The following is a 12,095-nucleotide window of genomic DNA, read 5'->3' on the forward strand; positions in this document are numbered from 1 at the left end:
CCCCTCAATAGTACCCCCCTCCCCCCCTCGTATTTATGAATGGCGTGCCGACGCGTGGGAAAAAACATGTGTCATGTGATATATATATTATTATTATACACATTTATATATATGTGCTATAGCGTTGTTATCCTTATAGCTGCTGGAGCATGTATAGCGTTGTTATCTCTATAGCTGCTGGAGCAGGTATAGCGTTGTTATCCTTATAGCTGCTGGAGCAGGTATAGCGTTGTTATCCTTATAGCTGCTGGAGAGCAGGTATAGCGTTGTTATCTCAATGGCTGCTGGAGCACGTATAGCGTTGTTATCCCTATATACAACAGCTCCTATATAACAGCCCTATAGCATTGTTATCCCTATATACAACAGCTCCTATATAACAGCCCTATAGCATTGTTATCCCTATATACAACCTGTCTCTTATACACATCTAGCAGTAGNTAGCATTGTTATCCCTATATACAACAACTCCTATATAACAGCCCTATAGCATTGTTATCCCTATATATAACAGTCCTATAGTATTGTTATCCCTATATACAACAGCTCCTATATGACAGCCCTATAACATTGTTATCCCTATATATAACAGTCCTATAGTATTGTTATCACTATATAGAACAGCTCCTATATAACAGCCCTATAATATTGTTGTCCTATATACAACAGCTCATATAAAACAGACCAATAACATTGTTATCCCTATATACAACAGCTCCTATATAACAGCCCAATAGCATTGTTCTCCCCACAGATAACAGCTCCCTGATAACACCTGCAGAGAATGACGGTTATCTTGTGTCCGAGATACGCAAGAGATAAGGCAAGATAACAGCCCAGCCGGCCCACAGCCGGACAGTTAGTGCCAAGTGTTAGTGCTAAGTGTTAGTGACTGTTATTAGTGTCAGTGCAACTGTTAGTGCTTACGGTTAGTGTTAATTGTTAGTGACTGTTATTAGTGGCAGTGCAACTGTTAGTGCTTACGGTTAGTGTTAAATGTTAGTGACTGTTATTAGTGGCAGTGCAACTGTTAGTGCTTACGGTTAGTGCCAAGTGTTAGTGCCAAACCACCACTTTTCCGTTATAAATTTACAGTAATAGCGTCTCTGTAACTTTAATTTTTTACAACACTTTTCTTTAACTTCACTTTATGTTGTTTGTTGTTTGTGAATCAATTGACAGAATAAATAATTTTGAAAATGTAAAAAAAAATTTATATATAAAAAATTACAAATTATTTTTTGTAATATTTGGAAATAAAATTAGAAATTCATTGTACGTGTTTTTAAACGCATATTACTATTATTATTATTATTATTATTATTATTATTATTACTATTATTATGAATATTATTATTATCATTATTATTAAAGTTTAATTATTANCCCTTTACCCCCACAGGTCCCCCACGATGATGGCGTACGAGCAGCAGCCCGCCTCCTCCCACCCCCCCAGTGGGGGTGGCAAGGCGAACCCCCCTTCCAAGATGGCCGTGAAGGGGGGGTCAGGGAAGTGGGTCAAGGTGACCCGCACGAAGGGCGGCCACCTCCTGCAGGAGGGGGAGAGCCTCCCCCTCATCCCCATGGGGGTTGCCGAGGGGATCGTGCTTGTCATCATGATCGTCATGAACTACCTCTTCAGGTGGGGTTGTGGGGGTTATTGAGGGTCAAGGAGGTCCTCCCTCTTCAGGTAGGGGAGGGGGGTTGTGAGGGGGTTGTGGGGGTCGTGGGGGTTGAAAGGGTCCAAGGGGTACTATTTCTTCAGGTGGGGGTTGTCGGGGTTAGAGGGTTATGGGGGTCATGGGGTTGTGGAGGTAAAGGGAGTACTACCTCTTTAGGTGGGGGTTGTGGGGGTTGGGGGGGTTAGTGGGGATCGTAGGGGTTACTGGGTTGCTACCACTTTAGAATTAGGCATTTACTTTATTTGCTTATATTAAAGTATTAGAAGAAAATCAAATGTCGACAAAAGATAAACAAAATTATATTTTTAACTTCAGTATACAATCTGCACTCATTTAAATTAATGACACATTGTCGAAATAACGTGTACCTTTTCCCATATGTGGCGACATCTTGATCTACTTTAACCTGGAAAAAATAAAAATATTTTGACACACTCTGCAAGCATGTCACTTTATGGACAATATTACCCATTCACTTTTCTTTTTTTCATTCACATTCCCATTCAAAATGAAACCTCTGGGCAGCCAGTAGGCTTGGGAGATTTATTAATAGTCACTTTTATAGATTATATAAGAGGCAAGACATATATGAGGCTAGACTCTCATATATATAGTCATAAGACTACATAGTCGGCAATGAGATTTTAAAGTCGTTGACTTTGTTCGGGTGGCCAAGCAGACCCAAAATAATTTCGACGCGATTGTAGCGACTCTAGGCCAGAGTCATAGGCTGACCACAAATTTTGTTACAATATGGCGACCGCAGAGCGTAGGTATGGTGAAAAAAGTTTAGTGGGTTTTTCTGGTCATAGGGGAATGGTTGGTGGTCATAGAGGTTAAAAGAAACTGGGAAAATAGGGGTGAAGGGGTCCATACCACTTCCCAATTACCATTTCACCTCATAAAATCAACCCATATTCACGTTAAACCAACCCCTACAACCCAGGTTCGACCCCAAAACACGTGACGCCTCAAGCCTGGCCGACTACCCTCGCGTGACCCTCTCCCCCAGCGATGTGCTCCCCCCTCGCCCCTACTACAACTACTCCCTCTCCCTCGCCGACAACCAAAACAACGAGTACTCTTTCGGGGTCTCCTTCACCATGCAGGAGTACGCCTTCTTTGTGCCCCTCTTCGTGGTGCCCCTCCTACTGGTGGGTAGAACAACCTGTGGGTACAATAGCCCTCTTGCTCATGGGTATAATGGGTATATTGTCCAATGAGTAGCGAATATGTTACCCTGGCTGGCGGGAACCGCCCACGGCCACGCGGGTACCCTCCCATACGGGGCATCGAACCCGCGTCCCCATGGGTTGTGTCCAGCTATCCCACCAGCAGACCCAGGCCACCTGGGTGATGACCAGCCATCCCGCCAGCAGGCCCAGGCCTAATGGGTGATGGCCAGCCCTCCCACCATCAGGCCCAGGTCACCTGGGTGTTCCCAGCCATCCTACCAGCAGGCCCAGGCCTCCTGGGTGATAGCCAGCCATCCTGCCAGCTGGCCCAGGCCTCCTGGGTGATGCCCAGTTATCCCGCCAGCAGGCCCAGGCCACCTGGGTGATGCCCAGTCAACCCACCAGCAGGCCCAGGCCTCCTGGGTGATGGCCAGCCATCCCACCAGCAGGCCCAGGCCACCTGGGTGATGCCCAGTCATCCCACCAGCATGCCCAGGCAACCTGGGTGATGCCCAGTCATCCCACCAGCAGGCCCAGGCCTCCTGGATGATGACCAGCCATCCCACCAGCAGGCCTAGGCCACCTGGGTGATGCCCAGTCATCCCACCAGCAGGCCCAGGCCACCTGGGTGATGACCAGCCATCCCACCAGCAGGCCCAGGCCACCTGGGTGATGCCCAGTCATCCCACCAGCAGGCCCAGGCCTCCTGGGTGATGACCAGCCATCCCACCAGCAGGCCCAGGCCACCTGGGTGATGACCAGCCATCCCACCAGCAGGCCCAGGCAACCTGGGTGATGCCCAGTCATCCCACCAGCAGGCCCAGGCCTCCTGGGTGATGACCAGCCATCCCATCAGCAGGCCCAGGCCTCCTGGGTGATGACCAGCTATTCCACCAGCAGGCTGAGGCCTAATGGGTGATGACCAGCCATCATACCAGCAGACCCAGGTCATCTGGGTGATGACCAGCCATCCCACCAGCAGGCCCGGGCCTCCTGGGTGAAGGCCATCCATTCCACCAGCAGGCCCACGTCATCTGGGTGATGACCAGCCATCCCACCAGCAGGCCCAGGCCTCCTGGGTGATGACCAGCCATAACACTGCAGACCTAAGTCGCAACACACTCACCTTTGGTCGGTGAAATGAATTTCCCCCCTGATACCCCCCAAGTCAACCATAACTTCAGCTGATCCAGCATCAGTTTCCCCAACTCCCCCATTAACCCCCTCCTCCCTGTCCATCTCCGCAGACGCTGGTAGTGGAGCTGGTGCAGCGTCAGTTCCCCCGGGGGCACATCAAAAACGTCGTGAGCTTCGATCTGCCCTTCCCCCCTTTCGTGCGCCGCACTCTCCGCTTCTACTGTGAGCTCGATTAGGTCTAATTTATCCTTAATTACCATTAATTGTCCGAGGCTTTTAATAGGCCTATCTGAGACCGTCACTATGAAGGCCTCTTATCTAGTAGGACATGTCTCACCAAGTATATAACTACCCTAACAAAATTTAGATGCGGGCCCGACTTTGCAACAGCGACCGCCCAGGACAAGTATGTCCTGTGAATCAAGCGCTTATCTAACCACCTCTTCCCAGTCGGACGAACGCCATCCCCTCTCTATCCCAACGAACGCCATCCCCTCTATCTACAGCCCATATCAACCTATCTTCCCGTCACCCCCTCCATCCTGCCCCTCCTACTAACATAACCCCCACCTGCCCTTCCCCCTTTCAGACGCAGCCCATATCAACCTATATTCCCCTCGCCGGATGGACCCCCTCCATCCTGCCCTTCCTACTGTCAGAACCCCCACCTCCCCTTCCCCCTTTCAGACGTCGCCCATATCAGCCTATCCTCCCCTCACCCGACGGACCCATTCCCTCTTGCCCCTCTACTGATATAACCTCCCCCTCCCCTTAGCCTTTTCAGACGTCGCCCATTTCAACCTATCCTCCCCTCACCCGACGTACCCATTTCCTCTTGCCCCTCTACTGACATAACCTCCCCACCTATCTGCCCCCCCCAGACGTCTTCCTCTTCTATGGGTCCCTGGCGGGGATGGCGGCAGCCTTTCTGAAGCTGCTAATCCCCAAACCACGCCCCCACTTCCTCGCGGTGTGTGATGGGGCCACCTTACCCGGCAACCTCCTCTTCAACGTCAGCTCCTCCTGCAGTACCGCCGACTGGCCCGCCCTCAGGGAGTCCCTCAGATCCTTCCCCTCGTACCATGCCACCCTTGCCTTCTACGCGTGAGTACCTGGGGTCTGGGGCCTGGGGTCTGGGGCCTGGGGCCTGGGGCCTGGGACCTGGGACCTGGGACCTGGGACCTGGGACCTGGGACCTGGGACCTGGGACCTGGGACCTGGGACCTGGGACCTGGGGCCTGGGACCTGGGGCCTGGGGCCTGGGACCTGGGACCTGGGACCTGGGGCCTCCTGTGGCCTGGGGCCTGGGGCCTGTGGCCTGGGGCCATGCCCTGGGTACCTATTATTTACCTCCATTTCAGGGCTACTTTTTGGTACTGTAGCTAATTTATTTATTTATTTAATATATATAATATACAAAATAATGAAATATATTTAATTAATATAATATTTTTTATTTAATAATATAATTTTTTGGTACTTGTTTTCAGGGGTACATTCCTGGTACTGTACCTTATGTACACCTGTCAGCTCAAGGGCACCTACAGCTCTGGGGGACTCCTCTCCCTCCCCGTGGGTGTCATGGCCGCCATTGGGGGACTGCACCGCTGGGTGACGTACCACGCTGACGGGTGGGACGTCGCGTGGGGGGCGGCCATCGGGGGAGTGGTGGCCCTGTGGGCGGTGAGTGACCTGGGGGAGTGACCCGTCCCCCCGCCCAGGCCTTCAACTCAGGGTTTGGGGAAGAGCCTCCGTCCCCGGGGCCCTACAACGTCCCCAGGCAGCGGTGGGGCCTTAAACTGGGTCGTTTTGACCCACTCATGGGCCCCCCTGAGGGGCCCTTGTCACTCAAAAAAATTGAGGGACTTTTATTTTTTTTAGTATTAATATATATTTTTATTTTCTTGACTCATTATTTAATTGAGTGTAACACTGCCTGCAATAAATGGGTCAAATTGCCTTAATAATAACAAACTTTCCTAACACAGCACTAGCAGTGAGAGCGGACGTAGCACTGATACGGCCTTTTGCCGGGCTAAACTGAGTCAGGATGACCCACAAAACGGAAAAAAGTGCATCGATATATTATCGCATAATATATCTTTTCCCATAATATATCGTTAACATTTTCTTCCATATTCTTTCATTCAGTTCCCATAATATATCGTTGATTTTCCCTTCCATATTATTTCATTCAGTTCCCATATTATATCGCTTACATTTTATTTCATATTATTTCCCTCAGTTCCCAAAATTTATCGTATATATTTCATCCCATATTCTTTCATTCTGTTCCTATAATATATCGTTTATTTTTCCATCCAAATTCTTTCATTCAGTTCCTTTAACATATCGCTTACATTTTATTTCTTATTATTTCATCCATATCCCAAAAATTATCGTTCACATTTCATTCCAATTCTTTCGTTCAGTTCCCATAATATATCGTTTACATTTTGTTCCAAATTTTTTCCTTTCATTCCCATAATATATCGTTCATGATTTTCTTCCATATTCTTTCATTCAGTTCCCATAATTTATCGTTTACATTCTCTTCCATATACTTTAGTTCAGTTCCCTTAATATAGCGTTCATATTGTTTTCCAAATTATTTCGTTTAGTTCCCACAATTTATCGTATACATTCCCTTCAATATTCTTTAGTTCAGTTCCCATAATATATCGCTTACATTTTGTTCGATATTCTTTCTTTCATTTCCCGAAATTTACCGTTCATATTTTCTCCCATATTCTTTCATTCAGTTCCCATAATATATCGTTTAATTTTCCTTCAATATTCTGTCCTTACCTTCCCAAAATTTATCGTTCACATTATCTTTCACATTATTTCGTTTAGTTCCCAAAATTTATCGCTATAAATTAATTACCAATTAATTTAATTTCAGGTACTCGGTGCCGGCGTTCCGTCTTGCCCCCCCGTCACACCCACCACCCGCCACCAGTACAGCTCAAATATGTTGATTGTTTGCTTCTTTAGCATGGCTTTATTGGCTGATTTTAAAGTTAAGTTTCGTACAAAAATGTTGCCTTGATTTCCGTTTTTAAAATAAAGTTTTTGATTGAAAATTTCTTTTCATTCCATTCCATTAACTGGAAAAAAACTATTTATACATTCTTAGGCCTTAACTTGGTTCATAAAATATGATATTCTTATTCAAAACATGAAATCAAAATTGATTATATTTTTTATAAGCTTCAACAAAGATATCGTTATTATTAAATCAATATTATTCTTTTTTCATTAGATTCAGCGAAAATTTGTATCAGCTGATCACGTTTAATTTGAATTAACTAAACTCAACTGATAAACAACCTGCCGCAGGCAATAACATCGACACGTGTTGAATTATGAATATCGAGTAGAAATTTAGATTTAGTTTCTCCTCAAAATAGAAAACGTGAAAGTTTTCTATCTCAAAGAAAGTTTATTTATGGGGTACCCTAATAAATTGGACGATAGGCCAACGGAAATTACGGAATGTATTGATTAATCAGGCTTAGCATTGCATTGGCACACGACGACGACTGATAACGAACTTTGGAAGATATTTGTCTTCAAATAATATTATGTCATTGGAAGTGCGAGCCGTAAACTGTGATGACAAGGGGCCATACTTTCAAAAATCGCTAAAATCGCTCACGCTCAGTGAACGTAGGTACTTACGCTTTATTTTTTTCTCCATGATTGGTGAATTTTGCTTAAGAGGTGTTAGTGATTGGTTTATGAACATACGATCTCTTAACTTTTTTTGAAAGTATAGGCAAAGGCCTCGATTGTGCAACCTGCGACCACCGCATAACTTACGACCACCGTACAACAGCACAACAGGCAGGGTGGCCCAGTGGTTACAGTTCAGAGTACCAGGATTGAAGCAGTGAGTTGCGGGTTCGATCCCAGCTCTGTGCGCCAGTTTCTGGTCAGAATCGGCGAGGAGGCCGGGCGGTTAAGCACAGCAGAATTGTAGCAGTGAGTTGCGAGTTCGAGACAGCAAAATGCTGTGAATGTTCTGCGATGTTATGAATCGGCGACAGGCCTACGGCCTAATAAACGCTGAAACCGCTATTATTATTATATAAGTACGACCACCGTAGCTAACTACTACAGTGAGCTAAGTGCTGTGGTAGTCGCAAGTGGTGACACGCAGCACACATCCTCCGTTTCTGCTCTCTCTCCCCCATCATCATCCCGCCTCTTCTCCCCCTTCATAACATAACATAGTGATGTCGGCGCTGAAATGTGATGTGGCCTGTCGCCGATTCTTATACTTTTTGTGACTTGTTAGATTAATCCCGCACCCCCATCATCATCCCTCCCCCCCCCACATCATCATCACCCCCATCCCCCCATCATCCGATTATGTCCTGATGCGCTGATGACGTCAACAGCGCCTGATTAGTTTTAATTGGCTCCTGAAGGACCAGTGATCGGCCATTGATTGGCCACTGATTGGCTCATGATTGGCCATTGATTGGCACATGATTGGCCATTGATTGGCCACTGATTGGCACATGATTGGCCACTGATTGGCACATGATGGACCACTGATTGGCACATGATTGGCCATTGATTGGCACATGATTGGCCACTGATTGGCATATGATTGGCCACTGATTGGCCACTGATTGGCACATGATTGGCCACTGATTGGCACCTGAAAGACCTTCCTGATAGGCCACTTATTGGCTGATTGGTGGGACAATAAAATAGCGGCGCTGGCGAGACGTTTACTGCAGTGAAGGTGCGAGTGCTGGCAGTGATTAGCAGAGTTAAAATGACAGTGATTGGCGCAGTTACACTAACAGTGATTGGCGCAGTTAAACGGACAGTGATTGACACAGGGTCTCTGGTATTGGCTATAATTTGGTCTCTGGTAATGGCAGTAATTAGATCTTAAAAAATAATGTAAAAAACAGACAATGATTGGCACAGTTAAACTGACAGTGATTGGCGCAGGGTCTCTGGTATTGGCAGTATTGGATCTTATAAAATAATGTAAAAAAACAAGCAAATGGCAACGGACTAGAAGCGTAATGCTAACGACCTTAAGATTAACCTTAGCCTTAACCTTAACTTTAATTAAAATCTAACATTTTATATTATTTACACTGGTGTCATTGTTAAGGCTAAATAACTCCTTAGACCTTGACCTAAGGCCGAAATTCTAATAAACTTTATTTTAAAATTCTAAAAAAGCTCCAGGAAAATAAACTAAATAGGAATAAATATTCGAAATTTCTATCTTTTTAGCTAAAACTTTATTAACATTCAATAATTTCACAGTTTTTAGCAAATCTTTTCATTAATGTCAAATAATTTCGAAATTTGTAATCGAATTTTGTTACCGAAATTTTTTGGCACAAACTCCGGAGTTGCGGAAGCTCAAGTTTTTTTAAACTTTTTTCTTTAAACCTAGAATTTATTTTGTTAAATTTTCACTAAAATTTTCTATATCGCCAATTAATTTAAAGTGATTAGTATCTAAAAAATGAGCTGTGGCAGCGATAGGTCCCTTTAATAATCGTTTCAAGGACCAATAATTATTTATTCAGTGATGCCACAGCTAAAATATCTGGCGCATTGAATTACAAAAAATTTAGCACACAAATGCCATACAGAAAAATATGGTGCCGAATGTATAAAAATATACGCGATTACAGATGAAAAATTACTTTATGAAATACCGCAAATACTAAACCTCTTTCTTACCCCTAGCCCCTCCCCTTAAGACCAAGTCCCCCTCTTCCTGTATTCAAGTCCCCAAGGGGCAACATTAATTCCTATTCAAGTCCCCATGAGGCTTCATTAACCCTCCTTTCAAGTCTGTCCTAAGGCCCCTTCAAGTCCCGTTTAAGTCCATCCTTTGTGTTCATTATATCCCGCTTAAGTCTCATCTGGAACCTTATTAAGTACCGTTCAAATACCCCCTTGGTTCCCTTATATCCCTTTTAAGTCCGCCCTTGGGCCTTCATTATCTCCCTTTTAAAGTCCCCTTCGTGGCCTCCCTCCGAGGCCTTTCAACTCCCCTTTGGGCCCTCCCTCCGAGGCCTCTTACTCCCCTCAGGATCTCCCCTTTGGGGCCTCCCCTTCGGGGCCCCTCTCCGGGGCCTCCAGCAGGGTCCCTAGCTCTTGATGCAGACCTTGCAGCGGGACACTCGGGTCCGGAGACTCCCCGCCTTGAGTGTCTCCGGGACCGGTCCCGCAAATTGGTCCCTGTCGCTGACAGTGGCCAGCCAGAAGGACAGTTTGTTGGCGAAATAATGACACGTTCCCTTAGCTCCGTTACACTCAATGAACGGCGTGGCTCTAAAGTCCTCAAGGCAGGACCCGGGACTGCTTAGAGCTTGGCCCCCTCCTTCGCCTCCTGCTGCCGTGTGCTGCACGTAGGATATTGAATTAGGAGGTGGTGATGGTGGTGATGGTGGTGATGTGGTGGTGATGGACCAATATTAATAATAATAATAATAATGATAATAATAATAATAAATAATAATAATAATAATAATAATATTAATAATAATAAATAATAATAAATAATAATAATAATAATAATAATAATAATAATAATAATAACAAAAATAGCGGTTTCAGCGTTTATTAGGCCGTAGGCCTGTCGCCGATTCTTAACATCGCAGAACATTCACAGCTTGTTGCGGTCTCGAACTCGCAACTCACTGCTACAATTCTGCTGTGCTTAACCGCCCGGCCTCCTCGCCGATGATGCTTTTTAGACGCGGCAGCTTATGATTTGGATTACCAGAAGCTGGGGCGACTCTAAATTTTGTTAGGGTCACCGATTCTGACCAGAAACTGGCGCACAGAGCTGGGATCGAACCCGCAACTCGATCACTGCTACAATCTTGGTACTCTGAACTGTAACCACTGGGCCACCCTGCCCAGTGTGGCGTACTGACCCACTTAGTGTGTCAGGTTAACCCACCATGATGAAGGAACCCACTAAGTGTGTCAGGTTGACCCATCATGGATACGGAACCCAATAAGTGTGTCAGGATGACCCATCATGGATACGGAACCCACTAAGTGTGTCAGGATGACCCACCAAGAAGAAACCCCCTAAATGTGTCAGGTTGACCCACCATGACGAAGGAGTAGCCGATCCAAAGTCCCGCCCAGCCGTTGGGACACTCGGGGATGTTGAGGGACTGGCTGTGGACTGCGAGCACGTTAGTGGGGGCCTCGCACACCACACATCTGCGGGGGAGTGGGGTGAGTGGGGTGAGTGGGGTGATTGTGAATAAAGAGCTAAAAAATGCTAAAAACGTTCAAAAAAACCCTAAACTTTTTAAAACGCTATAAAAAACGCTTTTACCGGTCTTTTATTGACTGACCACCGAGTGAAATGGAATCAAATGCTATTTTTTTCGAGGATAACAAAATATCGTGATTAAATTTTGCGAGGCGGTTGACCACTGTAAAACGCCGGTCCAATCGCCTTTTTTTTAAACGTTTTTTTAAAGTTATGCCGTTTTTTGAACAGGGTTTCGGGGAGGGGGGGCGGCCGTTAGCATAACCGTCCATCATGTATGATGGGGGGTCGGCATTAGCGTGATGGACGATGATGGCGGGCATTAGCATGATCGTCCATCATGTATGATGGGGGCGGGCGTTAGTATGATGTCCTCCTACATACCTGGAAATGTACTGCCTGATGGCGGTGTCGGCCACCGGCATCATGGGTATAGGCTCGTTGGTGGAGAGCCAGTATTGAGTGGGCAGTGAGTGGGGCTGGGAGGGTATTAGAGTGGGATGTGAGTGGGGCCCCTACATACCTGGAAATGTACTGCCTGATGGCGGTGTCGGCCACCGGCATCATGGGTATAGGCTCGTTGGTGGAGAGCCAGTATTGAGTGGGGTGAATGAGTGGGATGATTGAGTGGGGTGATAGAGTGGGCAGTGAGTGGGGCCCCTACATACCTGGAAATGTACTGCCTGATGGCGGTGTCGGCGACCGGCATCATGGGTATAGGCTCGTTGGTGGAGAGCCAGTATTGAGTGGGGTGAATGAGTGGGATGATTGAGTGGGGTGATAGAGTGGGCAGTGAGTGGGGCCCCTACATACCTG

General features: G+C 46.3%; 2 protein-coding genes across 2 annotated transcripts; one reads left to right on the plus strand and one right to left on the minus strand.

Annotated features, from left to right (window-relative positions):
• The first annotated feature begins 883 nt into the window (after window positions 1-883).
• On the plus strand, window positions 884-5,698 carry LOC108666465 (phospholipid phosphatase-related protein type 5). The gene is made up of 6 exons (XM_018153348.1): window positions 884-1,042; window positions 1,403-1,642; window positions 2,629-2,836; window positions 4,105-4,216; window positions 4,876-5,098; window positions 5,485-5,698. The coding sequence occupies exons 2-6, from the start codon at window positions 1,413-1,415 to the stop codon at window positions 5,696-5,698; spliced, it is 987 nt and encodes a 328-aa protein (XP_018008837.1). The 5' UTR covers window positions 884-1,042; window positions 1,403-1,412.
• Window positions 5,699-9,238: 3,540 nt separating this feature from the next.
• On the minus strand, window positions 9,239-12,017 carry LOC125178133 (collagen alpha-2(IV) chain-like). Its single transcript, XM_047881204.1, has 3 exons — window positions 11,948-12,017; window positions 11,110-11,224; window positions 9,239-10,389 (listed from the first exon to the last, which is right to left on the minus strand). The coding sequence occupies exons 1-3, from the start codon at window positions 11,989-11,991 to the stop codon at window positions 10,135-10,137; spliced, it is 414 nt and encodes a 137-aa protein (XP_047737160.1). The 5' UTR covers window positions 11,992-12,017; the 3' UTR covers window positions 9,239-10,134.
• Between the last annotated feature and the right edge of the window lie 78 nt (window positions 12,018-12,095).

This window comes from Hyalella azteca, unplaced genomic scaffold (genome assembly GCF_000764305.2).
Source record: "Hyalella azteca isolate HAZT.00-mixed unplaced genomic scaffold, Hazt_2.0.2 contig7307, whole genome shotgun sequence".
Taxonomy (NCBI): domain Eukaryota; kingdom Metazoa; phylum Arthropoda; class Malacostraca; order Amphipoda; family Hyalellidae; genus Hyalella; species Hyalella azteca.